A 21,724-nucleotide genomic window follows, 5' to 3' on the forward strand; every position below is an offset into this window, starting at 1 on the left:
TTTAAACAGGAAAAAAATTAAATATTAACTTAATTATTAAAAAGATTATATCGGGAATGTACTTATATTTGTACATTATTTCCACCACTCACATAAAATATATATTTTTTTAAAAAAAATCAAAACTTATCATATGACGAGTTATGACTGGACTAAGATAGATCCAGTCCAAGATGCATCTAATATTTTTATTTATTAAAATGGTCAATAATAACTTTAAACTTCTATAAAGTAAAATTGATGATAAAAGATATTGTTTGATTGATGTCGACATTTTAATATCATATTTTACTTTTTTAAATCTTTTATTTAAAGGTCATAGAATATTAAAGAAACCTTTTCAAAGTTTATGATATTATTGAAACAATGTGTATTTTATATAATTTAAACTTTCTATTTTAAACCTTTGCTATATTTAATTATTACATGACAAAAAGAAAATCTACGTCCTTTATTTTTTTTATGTGGTCAGACCTACACAATTATAGTATAGAAGGAATTTACTAACTTAGAAATATTTATTAACATGTGAATGTTGTTTGAACATTATCCTTACGAGCATAACTTAATTGATATAAATATGTATTATCAATTTCAGAGTAGTTTGATCGTCCACCCCACATATTGTCAAAATATATATGTAAAATCGAGATGTATGTCATTATATTGTAAAACAAAACTCAAAGTACGAGGATTAAAATATCATTTTGGTCCATATATTTTGAAATTGAAATTTCATTCAATGTACTTTCAATTGTTTAATTTTAGTGTAAGTATTTTTTATAAGTCTTAAATTTAGTCCATAATGCTAGTTTATTATTGTTTTTTTTTAAAAAATTGTTATTTATATCACTTTTTACCATCAATTTTGAAAACATGTTCACATAATTTATAATATTGAAATGTAAATTATTATCATCATTTATTTAATTTAAATAGGAGTTAATTTTAAAATTTATTCAAATAACAAGTACTAAAATAAAACAATTGGAAAAAGATATATAAAGATCAAATTTGAAAAAAAAAAACCCTTTAAAATATCAAGACCAAAAAATGGTATTTTAATAATTTTTTTTAAAAAAAAATAAAAGCCAATAAAAATTATGCATCACCAAACCCTCCACAGCCTCAAAATCTCCGAAAGATTAATATATATCAAAATCCAAATCCCCAAATGTAATTTCTTTTTTTTTTTAAAAAAAAAAACTTTCAAAATCAAAGTTAAAAAGTCCAAAAAAAAAAAAGAAAGAAAAAAAGTGAAGTTTAAAAAAATGGAAGAAATTGGTGACGGTCGACCCACTTGATCGGCGGTAGATTTGTGGAGAACAAGACGAAAAGGCATTGGTATGGCGATCTCAAATTGTATTTGTTTTTAAAGCAATTTCAAGATCAATCTGGAAATCCCTCTGCAAATTGCTTCAATTTGTTGTGGACCAATTAATTACCCTGAACTACACGCTGCATCGAAAAAATTTGTCATAGGAAATGATACGAACCCAACCAACCCTTTTTCTTCTTCTTTTACCTTTTCTTTCTCCATCCTTTTCAATCCAATCCCCCTTTGATTTATTATCTCTAAACCCCCTTTAATTTGTAGCGACAAGAAAACTCTTCCAAACACAGCTTTAAATGCGAGTTGGTTGATGCGCTTCTTTTCCTCCTCTTCCTTCTTCTTAAGCGCTAAGTTTTTCCCCCTTTCTTTGAAACCCCCAATCCTTCAAAACCCATTTTGGATTCTCGATTTTGGACCAACCCTTTTTCATTTCCATGGATTTCATAGCGAACCCATTTCGTTTTTCTTCATCTTCCTCGCCTTCGTTTGGGAATCTCTTTGAGAGAGTTAGAGAAATTTGTTGCTATGCGGTTTCTGCGATTCTTGGCAATATCCTGTCTGCGATCTTCACTTTCTTCTTCGCTCTAGGTTTGTTTCTCATTGATCTTGTGTAATTCCTAGTATCATTTCCGTGTTTATGAATTGTGTGTTTGTGTGTTTTTCCTTTCAATTTCATGATAATCGTATGAATGGAAGCAAATTGGAGAATTTGATTTGCCCCAAAAGAGAAGAAGAGAAAACATTCAAACAGGGGTTTTGATTCTTATTTGGGTTTGGAGGAAATGAAATTGTTCTTTGTTGCTTTTGGCAGTGGGGACTTTGCTTGGAGCCATGACTGGAGCATTGATTGGCCAAGAAACTGAGAGTGGGTTTGTTAGAGGAGCTGCTGTTGGGGCAATTTCTGGAGCTGTTTTCTCTATTGAAGTCTTTGAATCTTCTTTGGTTCTTTGGCAATCAGATGAATCAGGGATAGGCTGTCTTCTTTATCTGGTGAGCAGACTTTTGTATCCAAATCTTTTGATGATTTGAGCCCACATATCAATCTAAATACTTTTAGCTTCAGTTTTATTAATCATTATTTGTTTTTTTGCTCTGTTTTCGAGTTGGGACACGGCTTCTCTGGTAATCCAACATCATTTTTGTTTGTAATTCTGTATAGATTGATGTCATTGCAAGCCTCCTCAGTGGACGTCTAGTTCGAGAACGCATCGGTCCAGCCATATTGAGTGCAGTTCAAAGTCAGGTAGCTTTGCAATGCCATTGATTGTGGTTGGTGTATTGTATTGTTCTAGCTTCATGTAAAATTATGGAACTTATGTTTGGTTTTGATGTGAATTAGATGGGTGCTACAGAGACAAGCTTTGATGACATCCCGAACATCTTCGACACCAGTAGTGCGAAAGGATTGCCTGGGGACTCGGTTGAGAAAATTCCCAAAATCGTTGTATCTAAGAACAATAGCGTAGATGCTTATGGCGAGAAAGTCTGTTGTTCTGTTTGCCTTCAGGTTAGGCTCTAACTTTTCGATCTTTATATCGATCGTTCTTGTATGAACACGGTCGAAATGGCTGCTTAATCGTATTTTTGGCTCTGATTTTCCCAGGACTTTCAGCTTGGAGAGACTGTAAGAAGCTTACCATATTGCCATCACATGTTCCATTTGCCCTGCATTGATAAATGGCTTCTTACTCATGGCTCTTGCCCTTTATGCAGAAGGGATCTGTAATATTTTTCCACTCACCACTGTCTTAACTTTGCCCTTGTAAATTAAGAAAAAAAAAAAAACAGAGAAAATTTCCTTATTTTTTGCTTAAACTTGAGTCAGATCATTGCTTCAGTAGTTCGAACAGGGGCATTCAGAACATACTGTGACGATGGATCATCACCGATGTATAAAAATTTTGAGTTATTATAGGCTTTATATTGCTCTTGTGAATAAAATTATATTCCTCCTTTTCTTACTCATTGATCGATCGATTATGCTATAAAAAAACTGTTCGACATTATCATGAGTATTGGTTGCTTCTGTTGTCATCTAAAGATATTTGTGAAGTTTGCTTAGCTTAAAGACTTGAATAATTTCTTTCCTTTTTGAACAACTTTTTAGATTCAGCCATTGATTTGTTTAAACTTGTAGTTTCAGTCACCATTCTCTGTCTTACAGGTGGGATTCTCTGATAGGTTACTATATGTTTCTTGTGAGACAACAGTTAAAGATCTTAATTTTAAAACACAAAATTAGACAGGAGGGACAGCCCAGATGGACTAATGGCAGCCCTTCATTAGGGTGCTTTGTCCTAAGCCCCAAAATCAAAAGGTAAGATTGTTGAAGTTGGTTGGGAAACCTTTTTGAAAATATTAAATGCATATATAATATATATAATATATATATTAGGGTGAAATACAAGATATTTTGAAGTCCCCATGCTGTTGCAAGATCAGATACTGCATTGATAGGATCTCAGAATTGTAGGGGCAGATGCCTTTAAAACACACCCTTTTCATTAACACTCTCTTGGATTAAACAATATTTTTCAATCTCATAAGAAAAGGAAATGCCTCAAACTTTTTTCCCCCTCTTTCTTTAGATTCAGACCCTACATAGATGCCAAAAGTCATAGAACAAACACAGTTGTCTTCAATGGGGCCCTTTAGATTAGAGACCTTGAGAGTGACTTTATTTATATTTATATTTATATTTGGTTCTTTTAGGGTTTTTTTTTTTTTTTTTTTTTGGGTTCGTTTTTGTTTCAGCTACCATAATAAATAGTGTTGAAAATCTACCAAAAGGAATTTGAAACTGTTTGGTGTTTCACTTCAAGAACATGCACCCATTTAATCATCTCTCTCTTCTCACACACACACATATATATGAACTTTGGAGAAAAATACATTTTTGTCATTAAGTTTTGAATCTAGTTTCTGTTTGGTTCTTAAGGTTCAAAATGTTGCAATTTAGTCCATATGTTTTTTTTAAGAGGTATTGTAATTAAAGTGTGAGATGGGGAAATCAAACCTCAAATCACGAGATTGATAATATAAACATTATGTGCTACACTCTTGTTGGCAATTTGGTTCATATGTTTCAAGACTTATACATTTAACCTTAAACTTTCATTGGATACCTATTTCTCATCTTAATGTTTATTGTGACATTTGAAAATCGAGGGACTAAATTAAAACTGAACCAAGATCTTATAGACTAAATGGGTAACGTTTTGAAATCAATGGACTAAATTTAAACTAGACCCAAAATATATATCTATGAATTAAAAATGTATTTTTTTTCCTTTTACATTTTTAGGAATTGCAATAAATCATGATATTTTAGTGATATTGTAGTGAGGAGTGAGGATAGTATGCATTTCATCACTACCACCTACTTGCTCTTTAATGGTCACCTACCCATATTTTTATCTTTTTATTTGGTTGCCCAAGTTCATAATCCTAGCATCCTTTTTTTTTGTGTGTGTAAAAATATTCTTGAAATATCAAGGAGTTAGATGGACATAAGAAAAGTTAAGTGTGCCCAAATCTAGGAATTTAACAACTAGTTTTATTATTATTAATATAATTATTTGGTATTATGGTCATTTGGTGGTTGCAAAAACTTCTCTTTTTCTGCAAACCTTTATTGTTCATTTGTTCTTTTGATTGTTTTCTTAATCCTCAAGGAAACAGTTTCCAATCACACCACTAATTCCTTACTCTTCACCCTCCACTTGATATATAATAATATTTGGCCCTGTTTTATGGCTAAAACATGCATTCTAGTGGGCTTTTTTTTTATATATTCATTTTTCCCTTTATTTTCTTTATGAGTTTTGGTACATGGTGTACATAATTATTAGGTTGAATTATAGAAATTACTCAAACTGTTTATTTGTTTTAAAATATCTCTATTCTTTAAGAGTTACAGTATAGCTTTTTGGCCCTTCATCAACACCTTAAAACTACCTTAAAATAAATATTCTTTCGAATTGGATATGGAAATCAAAATATGAAACGATATAGAAATGATCAAAAATGATGTGTGATAGTCCAAATTTTCATTTGAGGGGACGATTTCAAGTTTTGATCTTTGTCCAAATTCTAAAAGTAAAAGTAATTTTAAAATTTTTAAAAATCGTTAAGACTAATATTGCGACTTTGGAAAGAATAAGAGTATTTTTTGAAAAAAGTGTTCAAAATATAACAATATTTTATGATTTTATCTTAATTATAATAAAATGTAGAAACGCTTAAAAGAAGATTGTTTAGCTGATCTTAATAAATTTAACTTAAATTAGTACAACTATTTTTTCTTTTGAGATACGCACAATATAACTCAACGTTTCATTGAAAACTTAATATATATGAGATAGAGACATCGAATCTTAATCCTAGAAGTTGATAATACAAATTCGTCGTCATTGACAATTGTGATAATACAAATTCATCATCAATGACGATTGAATTATGTTTCCGTAGTCAAACTAATCGTGCTTAGTTATGTGTTCTAATTCAGATAGTGTGTTTCAAAATAGACTTTATGTAATGTATATTATAACGTCTTTGTAGAATGTTAATTGATATATTTGTTGTTAATTGATATATTTGTTTTGTGTTGTCTAACATCTAACTTATTTGAATTATAATATTATAGTTGTTGATTCCTGAAATACATACATCATTAACTTGTATACCAATTCCATGTTAAATTTATGATTCTAGTTTATAGATGTGAAATTAAATAAGCTTGAGTCAAGGTTGAAAGGTAACATATGCAAGGAAGACGGAGAAGAAAATCTCTCATTGTCATATCCATTGAGCTCAATTGCCAGTTTTGAATGTACCTTCCTTGGAAGATCTTAGAAAGCAATTAAAAAGAAAAAAAAAAAGACAAAATGTTACACTGTGCTGAGTAGAACTGAACCAGGCAGAGCAGAGCAGAGCATTTAAAGAATATTAGTGAACCTTCTCTCATCTCTCCTTGATATACAACTTGTGGGTCACTGAATCCCAGAGAAGGGGGCCCTCAAAAGCTTTCTATTATTATTATTCATTGTGGGGCAGTGTTGAGTTCTCATGGTGCTAGAGATTTTGCAGATAGGTTCACTCCTCCCCCTCTCACAGACAATACAGGGCTCCCTCCTCCTGTAGTACTGCTCCCTCTGTTCGAACCAAGAAACACGACTATCACTGTTGTATCGTCATGAAAATGACGCCGAACCCCACGGTCAATCTTCTTCAAATCCGAGTATCGCATTTCTCGCTTCTTAGCTGCTTCCTGCATTGCTGCTTTCACCAGCCTCCTTGCACTTCCCTAGATGAAGGAAATCATACAAAAGAGGAGGATTCTGAGAATAACTTAACTGAATACAATTCATAATGGCAATGGGATTTACACACTGGAAAAGACAACTTACACTGTGAGGATGCTTGTGAACTATATCGACTGCATCCTGGTTGCTAAGGTGCTCCCACAGCCCATCAGAGGCAAATATGAGAAATTGATCATTTGGATCGAGTTCATGCACAGAGACCGCTGGTTCAGAGCTGAGGATAGGCCTACTGAAGGGTTCTCGGAGGCGAAACTTAGCATACAAAGGCTCCCGGTTAAATTCTGGCTTTTTGAGATATACATCTCCGATTGACCGAGAAATCTGCAAATCAGTTCAAAGGGAAGTTTCAGTCAGGGGGAGAAGATATGCTCGACACGTCACGATAGTCGGTGTACAAATTTGCAAGGACTTGAATGCTAGTTACCCTAAAGTGCAATAATCAAAAAGGCTGTCCGTAGAATACAAGGAACGTTAGAAGAATCCCAATGCACCAAAGGCTATCAGAAAATGCATTGCAGTCAACAACTTGTTACACTGTTGTATGTAATCGTAATATATAGTCATTGATGCATCAAGGAATGGACAAATATATAAATGATCTTTAGCTACTTATGTACCGTGATGCCATCAGACTCACATGGCCGGAACATTTGGTTTGAATGAGGAAGAAGTAGAACAGATATATCTAAAGAATTTCATGGTAACAAGACAGAGGCTTCATGATATGCACTAATCCTGAAACGAGCTACTTAATAATTCCAGTCAAATTAACAAGGGTTCAGCCGACCAGCTCGACAACATTGGATCCAACATGGCTCTTCAATTTGATGCAACTGATGCTAATAAAATATGAACCCCCCCCAAAAAAAAATAATAATAATAAATAACGAGGCAGTAAAGAATAGTCACAGAAGGGCTAGCTAACCATGGCAACATAAGCATGAAATGTTGTTGCATGGGACAACCAACAAGGTTTTGCACGGGTCAGCAACCATACATTTTCTATACTAAAGGCATCTAAAAAGCTCATCCAAACCCAAGATCACTTCTTGGCTTTTAACACATTGACGGATGGATGAATCAAAGGAAGAAAATGCTCTGAATATTAGATAGTAACCCTATATTAGAAATACTGATTATAGATTACACCTATGAATTTCATTCGCTTCATGGAATTTTCCAACAATCATTGATTTCGCTTTGTTAGAAGTACTGTTTTCAACTGAAAAGTCCAGATCAAATAATAGACAAACCACATGACTTGTGAATCAGATAAATATGGACTTCAGGGATCACAGTAGTTCAATCATGAGGTTTGATACTAATGGAAGGGCAAAGTTAGACCCTTATGACAAGAAAAATAATTATTTGAAACATCAAATTGTCTTCTTTCACCATGGCAGGGAAACGTTTGATACTTTTTCAAGTATATAAACAGCCAGAAACTGAAAGTCTTAGATTCAAACATGCACAGGAAGTACCTGAATCAAGCCCTTTACGCGCCATACATTATGCTTCAGCACTACTATCTGGGAGTCATCTGGGTGCAAAGACTGCATCTCCTGGCGGACTGATTGTATGCTTACATTGTGCTCCGATGACAGCTGAATGGGAAGAACTTCCCCCGTGGACCGAACAAGCCTTCCCAACACAGCTCGGGAATCACCAAGATTGGCAATGTAGAGTTTCCCATTACAAATCACAGCAACCAAACAGCAAGAACCAACAGCCGCAATCTGGGGGTTCATAGGCCATTGCTTGGTGACAAGAGAGAGAAACCCCTCTTCTGTTGCTTGGAATGCTTTTTTTATCACATTTACTGACATTTCCTTTTCTTCTGTGGCAAACACTGAGGAATAGTAAAACATGATCCAATTGTCAGCAGCAGGCTCAACTTGAAATCAAGTGTCTTGACGATTTACCTATGCATTTCAACTAATTCAAAATGCTACTCATCATACAACTTAAGAGTTCATTTGATGGTATCTGCTGTTTGATGAAGTGATTCTAAAACTAAAGCTTGCAACAAATGCAACTTCTGAAAGGGTGCATTTAATAAATGTTTTAACTCACTCTTACCTTTGAGATGCTGAAACAAGTTATCACATATGAATCGCGACGTCTCGGGGCCGCCATGGCCATCATATATTCCTACAAAGGTTCCGTAGGGTCCAGACTCGAGCAAGCTCAAGGGACCAGACTCAAGCTGGCTCTGATCCTCAAGTAAATTGTTGGCTTGAACAACAGCCATAGAAAATTCTCCATTGATGTGATGGCCATGATCCTTGTACCAAAGTAGCCCATCTTGGCAGCCAACCGAATCGGAACCACCGCCCCGACGACGCGAGAGACGATCGGCACATGGCTGCCAGCAAGCCCTCAGGAAGTTCATCAAGCTTGATAACATCCCTCATTGCACCAGAGCCAGCCTCCAATTCCTCCACATCCAAAATGGATGCAACACCAACCCCACCTCAAAATCCTTCCCTGCAGACCCAACAATCAAAGATAAGCCACAGAATCAAGAGACATGGAAGAGAGAGCTGTTGATTTTAAACCTTAGTTCATCAAATGCGAACCCATCTCCCTTTCTATTTAATGTTCGATATTCCCCGGAAACAAACATAAAATAGAAACAAGAACAAGGACGAGCAGCGGGAACAAGAATCAGAACAAAATCTACCTCCACATTCTAGAGTTCAATCATTTCCACAATTGAAGTAGGAGAACATGAAATAGTCAATAATTAAGCAGAGAGAAAAGAAATTGAAACAGGGGGAAAAAATCAACCACAGTTTCTCTTCTCTAACAGTAACATAAAAGAAATAAGCGGAGAACAGTATGAACTCACTCTAGTAATTAGGCTATTCTGGCCAGTTGGGGTCAGCAACTACTGGATGATACCAAATGAAAACGACGGAGATCTAAAAGAGACACAGCAATACATGTGCGAGTAAAATTGTTAGATCGACAGATCCATCAACCCCAAAAAAGGGCAAATGGGTTTTCTTCTCACTGGTCCAAATAACTTCTCAAACCTATTCTTGATTCCACAACAAAACTAAAGAAGAAGAACAAGCAGAAGAAGAAAAATTAGAAGAACCCCCAAATTCTAGTTCGATGAAGAGAATGAAAAAAAGGAATGGAAGAACTCTCTTGATCCTGCTTCTCTAATCTTCTTTCTCCGCTGACAATCCCCTTTATAAGAAGATGAACACAGAGATTGCTGAAAGCCAGCAATGCCCATATGCAACCCCTCTTATGGGCTCCACTAACAAACCCAAAAGAGAGAAACCAGAGTAAAATACAATTTATCAGGTCAATACCCCACTTTCCATTAACTTACCTCTCTAATTAGAAATAACTTTCACTGCTCTAAGAGAAAAAAGCTCTCAACTTCTTATCCCATCTCTGACTTTTCTTCCGACCCATCTCCACAAAACTTGAAAGAGTGAAGATACATCACTGAAATTTTTCTGGGGTCTTGTCCTTTTACAGATTTCACGAAGTGGGTGGAGTCATTTTCTTGCTTTCGTGAAGACCAGTAATGGGATTGGGAGTGGGGTAAATATCTTGGGCCAAAATTTCAGAAGGAGAAATGAGTGTGGCAGTGGTACAACAAGCCACGTGTCGATCGGTTGAGAGGTAGAAGACGACACGTGGTGGGATTAAACGATGAGCAAGCGGCTTCCATTTTATGGATTCTTCAAAGCTACAAACAGCAAGAATCTGATGAGTCGCATTCCGTTTGAAAGAGAAATCGATGATTTTGGGTGGTTGATTCGAAACGTTACTTGTTTTTTGGGGGTTTTCTTTAATCGATTTTGTCAATTGGGGGTTTCTCATACTTCTTTTCCTTTGACATTGGGAATTGCTTCCGTTTTTCAACGTTTTTGTTTTTGATGATCCTCTCGATGTTGGTTCTTCTCGTGGTGGCAAAGAATTCTCGGAGTTTTGGAAATCATTGTGAAATTCAACCAAATTTTAATTTGATGTTAATGTTAATTACTCCTTATAAATTTGCTCAACTCAAACAAAATAAAATCATTGGATGAATTTCTCTCTCATTTCATTCATTTTTCTAGAAAATAAAAAGTTTGATTTTAATCAACAACTTTGAAGTGCTTGAGTTTTTTCCCTTCAATTTTTCTTAATACAATAATTACCATTAAAAGAAGTGAAACATGATCAATAAATACCTTATATGTTAAACTACTTTTGGTTTGACTAAAAAAACTAATTTTTGAGTGTGATACTATTGCATCATGTCGATATATCAATTTGAGCATACCTTCAATGTATCTAGTGGATAAAAAATATTAATTTACTATAGTCAATGATTTGATCTTCCACTTCTGCAATCGTTTAATTGAAAAAGAAAAAAAATATATAGTTCAATGGATGAGACAAGGGCTGATGGTTCGACTTCCTACCTCTTTATTGTTGAACTAAAAAGAAATGTTTATTCCATTACAAAATATGGTAAGAATTTGAACGCATGATTTGAAAAAAATAAAAATAATATATAAAGATATGGCACTTGACTTTTGAAGGTTTATTTTTCAACAATATAAAGTGGTAGGACCAAACTAATTTTTCAGTTGAATTATGTTAAGTTGATAAAAATATCTATATGTAGGTTAATTAATTGGACTATTTTTCAAATTAAAAATATTTTTTCGTTTTTTATTTAATTAAGAAGATCTTAGGATTTTAGTTGAAAAATGTTAGAAAAAAGTAATTTATGTACCCTTAATGAATTATAAAAAAAAAAAATTGATTCGAAAGGTATAGTTTCAAAGACAATTGACAATTGCCTCCATATCTAACTTTTAAAAGGTTGGTTTTCATGGAAAAAATAGAAAATATTATTTTTTTTTTCTTGGAAAATGAAAAAGGAGAAACACTTTCAAATAGTTGAATTTCAAAGTCAATAAAGATTCAAAAAAAAAAAAAACATGATTCCTAAATATAGCAATTTATCTAATTTTTGAATTATTGATCTTGAGTGAAAAATATTTTGGAGATAATAGAAGACAATAGAAGCTTTGTTAAGATCCTCAAGTCGATTATTTACGTTTGGTTTGATAATTATTTTGGTCTCGTTTAGTAACCTTTTTTTTTTTTAAATTAAGCCTATCAATACTATTTTCACCTCCACATTTTTTTATGTACTTTTCATAAATGATTTTTTTTAAAAAAAAACTAAATTTTGAGAGAAAAAAATAGCTTTCGAAAAGTTGTTTTTATGTTTGGAATTTAGCTAAGAATTCGACAATTGTACTTAAAAAATGCAAATCATTATAAGAAATGTGGATAGAACATGTTTAATTTTAAAATACAAAAATAAAAAATAAAATGGTTGGGCCTTAATTTTTTTTTTAAATTAAGTTTATGGACATACTCTCGTCTTTAAATTTCTTACTTTATTATCTACTTTTTACTAATGTTTTAAAAAATCAAACTAAAATTTGAAAATTAAAAAAATGGTTTTTCAAAAGTTTTTTTTTTTTGGAATTTGACTAAAAATTCAACCATTGTACTTCAAAAAAAATGCAAAACAATATAAAAAATAGGGAGAAAATATACTTAATTTTTAAATAATAAAAATATAAAATGAAATGATTATCAAAACGTCCTTATTAATCATTTATATTGAAATATAGAAAAAAATAATAATAAAGTGAATGAACTTATACTACATTCAATTAACAATAATTAATCGTCCAATTTTCTAAAGGGATATTGATATCTTTATTCAAAGGGCGCCTATAATTAATCAAAACGCAATCCACCCTATTTGACTCTTTTAATGATAATAATAATAATAATAATAATAATAACTTAAATTCTTTCGTGAAAGGAAAGAAGAAAATGAAAAATAGTGGAACAAAAAAACCTCTCAACTAAACAAAGAAAAAAATATAAACAGAAACTTACACTAATTGAATTATGTTTAAATTTATGGGGAAAAAATCAATATAGTCTTCATGCATATTAAAATATTAACTACATTAATATTTTGAACAAAAATATTGAAAAAAAAATTCGACCAATCATAAATTCTCGTATCATTAATTAGTATTATTATAAAATATATAGTGATAAATTTGTGAATCATTACAAATTGTGTGCGTTAATACTAGATTAAGAGATATGGAAAATGAACACATCAAATAATGTTGTCAAACTATCACCGATGCATCAAATGATATAAGCTAGTCTAATCGAATTATGTCATGTGGCGATGACATTGAAACTAATTTAACTACAATTCACTCGATATGATTGAGCCAACTTTAAATAATTAACGTCTATTGAAAATGATTCAACTATCTATAAATAAGCCTAAACCTAAGGGTTAAAGCTCAAGATCAATCACTTCCAAGCTCAAATTAATATATAGTCAATTAGAACTCTATAAATAGAGAAGACTCGTTCATTAATCATTCCAGACATTACACCGAAATCAAAAGTTAGAGCATTCACTTAGAATTTAGAAGATGTTTTGAAGAGCAAATATTCTCTGAATACTTGAATAATAAGGTAGTAATCAAGTCACTAGGCTAATTCATGAAAATTAACAAATTCATATATCATATTTAAGAGGGAAAAAAAAACTAGAGAATAAAAACCAGAGATTGTAACATTTATACAAAAGTTAATTAAAAAAAATTATTTACATAAAATAGTAAAATTTTAATATTCTTTAATAAAGACTGATAAAAGTCTATCAATATTTATCAATGATAGAAAATCATAATAATTATTTTACATTTGTCTGACCAGAAAGAATAATGATTATTATATAATTAAAATGAGACATGCTTAGGGGAAGGCTTACAAGGAGAAATAGTTGTTTGGACTCAGAAAGACACTAAACATAATAATTATTATTATTAATTATATATAAGTAAAAGGATTAAAAAAATGGTTTATTTTGAAATATTTTTCTTTGGTTAGGGGTCTGATTAAGTCTAAATTTCAAGCCATCTTTCTTTTTCAAAGAGATTGTAAGATGTTGAATGATTTGGTTCATGTACTTCTCCATAAGAAAAATACTTAATTATCTCAAATTCAAACTTATTTTCTTTGAAAATTATCTCAAATTAAAGCCATTTGAGATAACATAATTAATTAATAAGACTTAATTTGTTGACCCAAAAAGATGGATTTTTTTTTTTTTTTTGTTATTTGCTTGGACATAATGAACCTGTTAATAATTTGAATATATGCTCGCTTCAAAATCTCAATCTTTAAAATAAATGACAAGAAAATTACTATGTTTTTAGTTTATTGGATCATACTTTATTTCTGTTAATTAAATTTAATTAAACCTCGTTTTATCATGGTTAGATGTTTGATTTGGAAAGGTTGTTATATATAAAATTCTAGCTTTCATACATAATTACAAATATTATTTTGTAATGCAAAATAATAAATATGTTAGTCGGTTTTTCGTAAACAATTGAATTGTATTAGTTACTATCGTTTTAATGAGATTTAATTATTATTAAATGTGTTGTTATATAGTACAATGTCAAACAAATATTATCTTATCGACACGATTATTCATGTGGTTCTTACACATATATATATATATATGTGTGTGTATATATATATATGTGTGTATATATGGTAATTATGAAAATAGAATTTTGTATATTTTGTTTAAAATGTACTTTATCATTATTTTTTTTATGGAAAGTGATAAAATGATCCACCTTTTTAGTTGGTAAAGCTTCACATTCACAATTTGATTATTGAGATTCCAAGTTGAAGAATAAATATTTGATTGTTTGGAAGATAATTATAATGTCTTGTTTTATATGCTAATTTATATATATATATAAACCAAAACATGAATAAGGAATCATAAAAGAGTTTTTTTCTTTTCTTTTATTTTTTTTAAGGAGGAATCATAAAAGGTTTTTTTTTAATAACATGGAGCGAATTAAACCCTTGACTTTGAAGTTGATAATCCAAACATTAAAAGTATGTTCATTTTGATTGATAAAAGAGTTGATACTTATGAAACTATAATAATAAATTATGCTCATTTGTCCTAATTTCTATATTATATCATATATTTAAAAATAATTTAAATTTGGATAACATAAATCGCTAACAACAATTTAGTCTCCCAAGTTTAGTTTCTATTGATTTATAGTCCTTATACTAATTTTAAGATTGTAGTAATTTAATATTTGGACTTTAATAAGTAACAATATAGTCTTTGTACTTTAAAATGTGTAATGATTTAGAGATTACTGCGAGAAATTTCATCAAAACCAAACGTCAACTATGTAATGGCGTAGTCTTTATAGTTTATAATCAAATTAAATCCCTCATCAATTTATCAATTTATATGAAAATGTATTAAATCTTATAATTTTTTTTACAAAAATGACTAAAGGCCCGTTTGAGTTGACTTGAGAAAAAAAATGTTTTGAAAAAACTATTTTTTATTTAAACATTTTTGGGAAAAAAAATATTGAAAATACTGTTCAAAAATTACTTTGAGTAGTTGTTAAAACTCCAAAATTTTATAAAATGATTTATTTTTTAAATTAAATACTTAAAAGTACATTCCAAGCACACACTTAATTATTAAAGATTAAATTATCAAAAATTTAATGTTGAAAAATTTTAAAGATGGACAAATTATTAATTCGATGTAAATTTAGAGATTAAAATTGTTTAAAAATTATTATTAATAACATGCCATTTTTTAAATACTAAACAGAGGATAAAAATAGTTATTGTGAAAAGTCTTAAAACCAATTAATAAGATTCAATCATCCACTCAGTACTGTATCTGTAATCTTTTAATTTTTTTAATCTAATTTTTATGTCATTTGTATTTCATAAATAGGAAAAAGGGGAAAATTAATCATTGTTTGACTAAACATTTTCATAACATGCATGTTTTTCTTTTCTTTTCTTTTCTTTTCTATTTATTTTTTTGTTTGAATTTTAGGTACATGTTTTATGCAAGGTTCGAAATATTGAGGTTTAATATTGACATCAATAGAAAATTTGGGAACCTTATAAAAAATGATGAAAATTATTATAATAGCTAATGAAATTTGATTGTGGCTGAATTAGACTATAATTGACAATTTTTAATTATCATTCCTATAAATAAGACAACATTTAGATGTATATTGTAAAATATCTGCGCAAATGTCGATTTGAGAGCATAAATTTAAAATAATGAAAAAAATACAAAATAATATCAAACATTGGAAATTAATTACAAAACTAAGGGATATTAGATATTTGCATATAAAATAATTGTAAATTGCTTATAATAAAATCAAGTGGATAAAAAAAAACATAGCATTAAACTAGCATAACATAATGAGAGTAAAAAAAATAACATTAAACATAAGAGGGTTATAAAAAATATAATATTAAACATAACACAACATAATGGAAAAGAAATTAGAAAAAGAAAACTCTACGAGTAGATAGAACTTGAGAGAAAATTAGAGGAATATTAGATCATTCATGTTGATTCAAATTTTGAGATGAAAAAATATGGAAAATATTCAAATAAAAATATTTAATTTCTCGAAAACAATAATTTTACGTGGTAAAAGAGAAAAAACTTCTCCTAAGCTAGCACAGGGAAAAAAAGCTTGAAAATTTTGAAATTTTGATGAAAATATCGATGAAAATTTCAAAATTGTGAGAAATTAGGAAAATTTTGAAATTGCCCGTAATTGAAATTTTGAGCTAACGAAATCTCGACCCAAAATTTTGAACTATGATTTTGATGGGATGTTTATATTTATTTATTTGTAAAATTTAGAATTCCTGTAGCCAATAAGATTGGAATCTTTGATTGATTAGATACCAAAATTCAAAATTAAACTCCATAGTATTTCAAATCAATCAACTAATTAGGATTAGTTTTGGTCAAAATAAAATCAAGCACTTGCAATTGGCAGACAAAACATTGTGTAATATAGAGGTAGTTTTTTAGATATTTGAGAAGTACAAAATAGGAATAGTCCATTTTAAATAAATTATTTTATTCTATTTTAACATTTTTATATGTTATATGTCCAGATAATTTTTTAAAAATGTTTCCCCCTTTAAAAAAAAAAAAATGTTTCCCCCCTTTGGTGGGTCAATAGACAGTTTTAGCGGGAAAAAAAAAAAATTAAATTATCATTTTTTTTAGAGAAATTCTGGAAAAATCCAAAAAAATATTTAAACTTTTATAAATTTCAAAAATATAAAGTACTTCCTATAATCTCTTATTTTAAAAAGGCCTCCCATTTTTAATCTCTTATTTTAGACTTTATTATAGTTTACGTATTTTCAAATATTCAGCTCTAATCTCTATATTTTTAACGCATAAATCTTATTATATTTGTAATTACTCTTTTGAATGGTTAATTTTGGGAGTATTCCACTTAATTATGTGGGGAGGAATTATAATAATTTTTTACTTTTTTTTTCTTCTTAACACGTGGGAATTAAAATATTCAATTTTTTAATTTTTTAGGTAATTAGGCTGGATTCAGATTAGCTTTTTAACTGACTTTTTTCTTTCTTTTTTCTTTTAAAAAATATTTCAATTTATTAAAAATCATTCCATATAATTTTATCAATATAGTATCGACATTCATCGATGATGAGATTCTAAAATTAAAATATTAAAACACATGAGACAAAATTGATATTTTTAAACAATAAGAAGAAAATTAAAAATAGGATTGACAAATATATTTACAGGCCTTATGAATTTGAGAGCATAAATGACATCTTCTACCATTTTTTCTTTAATTTTTTCCCTTATTAATTAGATTTAGCCTTGGCCCAAAAAGAAGATGGGATTTTTACATAAAAAATCGTATTTGGCCATATATTTTTATAAAGGTCTATAAATTTATTATTTTTTTAAAAAAAGGTTTATTTAGTGTTTTTTTTTTTTTTGGCAGTTTTACTTATATATTATATATATATTATTTATTTATTTATTTATATTCGTTATATATATATCCTATTTTCGAAGTTCCATTAATAATAAAAAAAGAAAAACATTTATTATGGAGAGATAAATACTTTTTTCTATTTATTTATGTTTATTTTAATATTTATTTTCCCTATCTTTGATTATGGAGAAAGAAATATATTTAATATAAAATTTTTCTATTTTCATTTAGAAAGAGAAAATGACATTTAATATGTTTTTATTTTTCATTTCATTTTTCATGTTGATTTTTTATATTATGTGATATATTCCATTGTTTGTTTTGAGTATTTACGTGATCTATCGTGAATCTGTAATATATCCCATCGTTTATTTGGAAATGTTTCGATAAAATATATGAAATATACTGGTAAATATATTTGATATATACTCAAATACAACTCTAGTTTCATGGCAATTTGTTGGTTTTTTTAGTGACTTCATAGATATTTTTAAATATACCTTAAAACCTTATATATACTAACCAATATATGACATTTAAATATACTGAAATAGATAACTGCATTCATATGACAGTACGATATAAACCACAATATATCTGAACACACATATATATAAGCGTATGTATCATAAAATATAAATATAAAGAGAAATACTTTTTTTCCATTTATTTATATTCGTTTCACACACACACGAATAGGTATTGTAATTAAAGAGTGAGGTGGGAGAATTGAACATCAAACCAAGAGAGAAATATAATTTATTATGAAGAGAGGAAATGTATTTAATATGTTTTTTCCACTTTTAATTGGAGAGAGAAAATGAAATATAATTTTTTTCATTTTTATTTTGAGAGAAAAAATGACATTTAATATGATTTTATTTTCCATTTCATTTTCCATGTTGATTTTTGATATTATGTGATAAATTCCATTGTTTGTTTTCAGTATTATGTGATATATCGCGTGCCTATACTGTATTCCATCGTTTATTTGGAAATGTTCCAATAGATATATAAAATATACTAGTAAATATATTTGATATGTACTCAAATACAACTCTGATTTTATGATAATTCAGGTTTTTCTAATGATTCATGGTTATTTTTAAGTATACCTTAGAACATTATATATACTAATCAATATATAAATATAATGAAATAAATAATTGTATCCATATGACAATACAACATAAACCATAGTATATTTCCTCATAGAACATATATATAAACGTACATGTCATAAAACAAGAAATCTAAATACAAAACCATCAACATTGATATAAAATAGACGATTATACATATCACAGTATATATATTTACATCCCCGTGTCGTTGACCGAATCTGCTTGGCTCGCCGCACCGTTGATTGGATCTGCTCACTCCGCTGTGCTATTGATTGAATCTATTCGTCCAATGTTGATTGTGCCATCGCATGTCGCAGCATCAATTCACCTCATGTCTGTCGTCTTCCGTCGTCGAATTTGCTCGCCCACACCATCAGAGAGGGAAAAGGACCAAATTAAGAGATCAAAATAGAGGGAAAAGGAAGAAATGATCATGAAGCATGGGGGAGAGAGAATATGCATATATATATATATACATGTATGTATGTATAGCTAAGAGCTAAATTGTAAATAGCCAGTGACATTAGTGGAAAAACAAAGTTCTATAATCTTTTTTCTTTTTCTTCTTCTTCTTCTTTTTTTTTTTCGTTTGTAAAAAAACATGAAATGTTTAAGACATTAATATAATATAGCTTTTATTTTAAGGTGTTTTATGTTGAAAGCCCAAAGGACCAAATTAAGAGATCAAAATATGGACGAAATTGTACTTTTACCATGATGTTGAATTACAAAATGTCTCTAAACTAATTGGTTCATGCCTATTTAATTTTTAAAATTTTAAAAATATTTAGTTATTTTCCAAATTTGAGTTTTAAAAAGCATTTAATATGTTCTATAACTTTGAGGTTTTGTACGAATGACTCCTTTTCAGGGCCCAAATTAAAATAAGCCCAAGATTTAAAAATAAATGAATTTTGGCCATCTACTTGCGTTAACATCAAGTGAAATTACCACTTTGACCTAAGAATGCACGCGAGGGGTGAAGGTCTCACTCCTTTTATTATTCTTCTCAATTCGCTTTTCTATGGTTAGAAATCTTATTGCTCCTCAATTCTTAATGTTGCTCTCTTTATTTCTCAAACAAAAAAAAAATATAGATTGAGCCCGAAGAAAAAGAAGAAGAATAGACGGAATCGATTGAAGAAGAAGAAGAATTGAAGAATAAATTAGATTTTTTTTTTTTTTTTTTTTTTTTTTTTAAGAGTTGCAGATTGAAGAATAAGAAGGAAGAATAGGTCCATGGAGATTTGGAAAAAGTTCTATCCCAAATTGCAGACCAAAGAAGAAGAAAGAATAAGCTAAAAATTGGATGAGCGAGATCAAGAATCAAATAGCGAGAAGAGTGAAGCGACTTGTGTGCATTCTTGAGGTCAAAGTGGTAATTTCACATAGCATGGCACAAGCAGAAAGCCAAAATTCCTTGGTTTTTAAACCTTTGACTAATTTTCATCTGGGACCCTGAAAAGAGGGTCATCTATACAAAATCCCTATTACTTTCAATTGAATGTTAAATATGTATTTGAATTTTCAATTTTATGTCGAATAGATTTCTAACCTTTTAATTAATTGACTTATCAGACATAATATTAAAAGTTTATTATGAAGGCAATTGAATTCCCACGGAAGCGTGTGATTGCATTGCATTTTGAAAAACGATTTTATAAAACATAAAAACAATGAATAAAATCTTAGAAAATAGGATAACATTCAAACAACTCTAAGCATGCTCCTAATGAAGAAGAAGAGAAGAAAGAGAGGAAGAAAACTCACCCTTGAAGATTCATTTTTCTTCACGTTTTCCTCTCCTTTGCCATTGACCAAACTTGAATCTCTCAACGAACAAAGACATCGCCACAAGAGCTTCCCAGTTATGTTCTAGGACTTTTGTAGGATCGGTAGGGCAACCCTAGAGGGGGATAAATGTAGTTTATTTAAATTAATTAAAACTTTTTACTAATGTGAGCCCAATTAAGTAATCAATAAACTTTTTGCTAGCAATTAATTTATACAATAATTTCATGCATATAATATCAACCCAAAATAATCAATAGATTAACATAAACAAATTCAAGAACAAAATATAACAATTAATTTTATGCAATGAAAAATATAGACAAATTAATTGTAAAATTAAATAGGAGAGGGATAGAGAAATTGATACAGAAAATTTTATAGTGGTTCGGTACAACCGACCTACATCCACTTCTCAAGCTTCTCTTGAGTATGTCACTATGAACTTGACTCTTTCTACGGCTTAGAGTCGAACCGTACAACGTTTTATTTGTTGGATGCAATAACAAACTCAATCCTTTCTACGGTTGAGGATAAAACTGTTAGGGGTGGACAGTGAAACCGCATAAACCGAACCAATTTGCAAAACTGAACCGAATCGAATCATTTTATCAACAAAACCAAAAAATTTGATTCGATGCGGTTCGTTGGGATGTTAAAACCAAATTCAAACAGTTCGGTTTAGTTCCAAGTTTGAAAATCGCTTCTTAAACCGAACCGAACCGTCTTTATATATATATATATATATAGATAGATAGATAGATAGATAGATAAATAGATACGTTTAGGGTTTATTCATTATTGGAATTTGCAGACCGCCGTTCTCCCTTCAAATTTCAGTCTTCACTCTTCGTCTTTAGTAAATCAGTTCAGCTTCCATCTCTTCACCTTCCCTCAGTTCTCCCTCGACGTCGACGGTTCCGATTCCATCTCATCACCATCTCTATCATTCCACCCATTCCATTCGTTCAGATTTCAGCTTCCATTCTTCATCTTCCCTCAATTCTCCCTCGACGTGAATGGTTCCGATTCCATCTCATCTTCACCTTCCCTCAGTTCTCACTTGACAGAAGATTCCAATTTCCACCCATTCCGTTCAGGTTTCTGCTTAAGTGCTTATGATTTTACTAGTCTCTACTTATATTGTTATTAAAGGAACTCTTATACAAGAGTACTTATAAGCGGAAGCGGATCTTTCACAAT

General features: G+C 30.1%; 2 protein-coding genes across 4 annotated transcripts; one reads left to right on the forward strand and one right to left on the reverse strand.

Moving 5' to 3' along the window:
- Positions 1 to 1,283: 1,283 nt before the first annotated feature.
- On the forward strand, positions 1,284 to 3,298 carry LOC120090007 (NEP1-interacting protein 2-like). Its single transcript, XM_039047480.1, has 5 exons — positions 1,284 to 1,921; positions 2,145 to 2,323; positions 2,493 to 2,576; positions 2,673 to 2,840; positions 2,937 to 3,298. The coding sequence occupies exons 1-5, from the start codon at positions 1,768 to 1,770 to the stop codon at positions 3,057 to 3,059; spliced, it is 708 nt and encodes a 235-aa protein (XP_038903408.1). The 5' UTR covers positions 1,284 to 1,767; the 3' UTR covers positions 3,060 to 3,298.
- A 2,799-nt stretch (positions 3,299 to 6,097) lies between these two features.
- Positions 6,098 to 10,178, reverse strand: LOC120091299 (probable protein phosphatase 2C 46). Of its 3 annotated transcripts, none has more exons than XM_039049270.1 (5): positions 9,509 to 10,178; positions 8,737 to 9,144; positions 8,139 to 8,506; positions 6,742 to 6,978; positions 6,098 to 6,638 (listed from the first exon to the last, which is right to left on the reverse strand). In XM_039049270.1, the coding sequence occupies exons 2-5, from the start codon at positions 9,062 to 9,064 to the stop codon at positions 6,399 to 6,401; spliced, it is 1,173 nt and encodes a 390-aa protein (XP_038905198.1). In that variant the 5' UTR covers positions 9,065 to 9,144; positions 9,509 to 10,178; the 3' UTR covers positions 6,098 to 6,398. The 3 variants fall into 3 exon arrangements, with proteins under 3 accessions (XP_038905198.1, XP_038905200.1, XP_038905201.1); XM_039049272.1 differs by lacking the exon at positions 9,509 to 10,178 and adding an exon at positions 9,341 to 9,359; XM_039049273.1 differs by lacking the exon at positions 9,509 to 10,178 and having other exon boundaries at positions 8,139 to 8,579; positions 8,737 to 8,869.
- Positions 10,179 to 21,724: the final 11,546 nt, after the last annotated feature.

Source organism: Benincasa hispida, chromosome 11 (genome assembly GCF_009727055.1).
Source record: "Benincasa hispida cultivar B227 chromosome 11, ASM972705v1, whole genome shotgun sequence".
Taxonomy (NCBI): domain Eukaryota; kingdom Viridiplantae; phylum Streptophyta; class Magnoliopsida; order Cucurbitales; family Cucurbitaceae; genus Benincasa; species Benincasa hispida.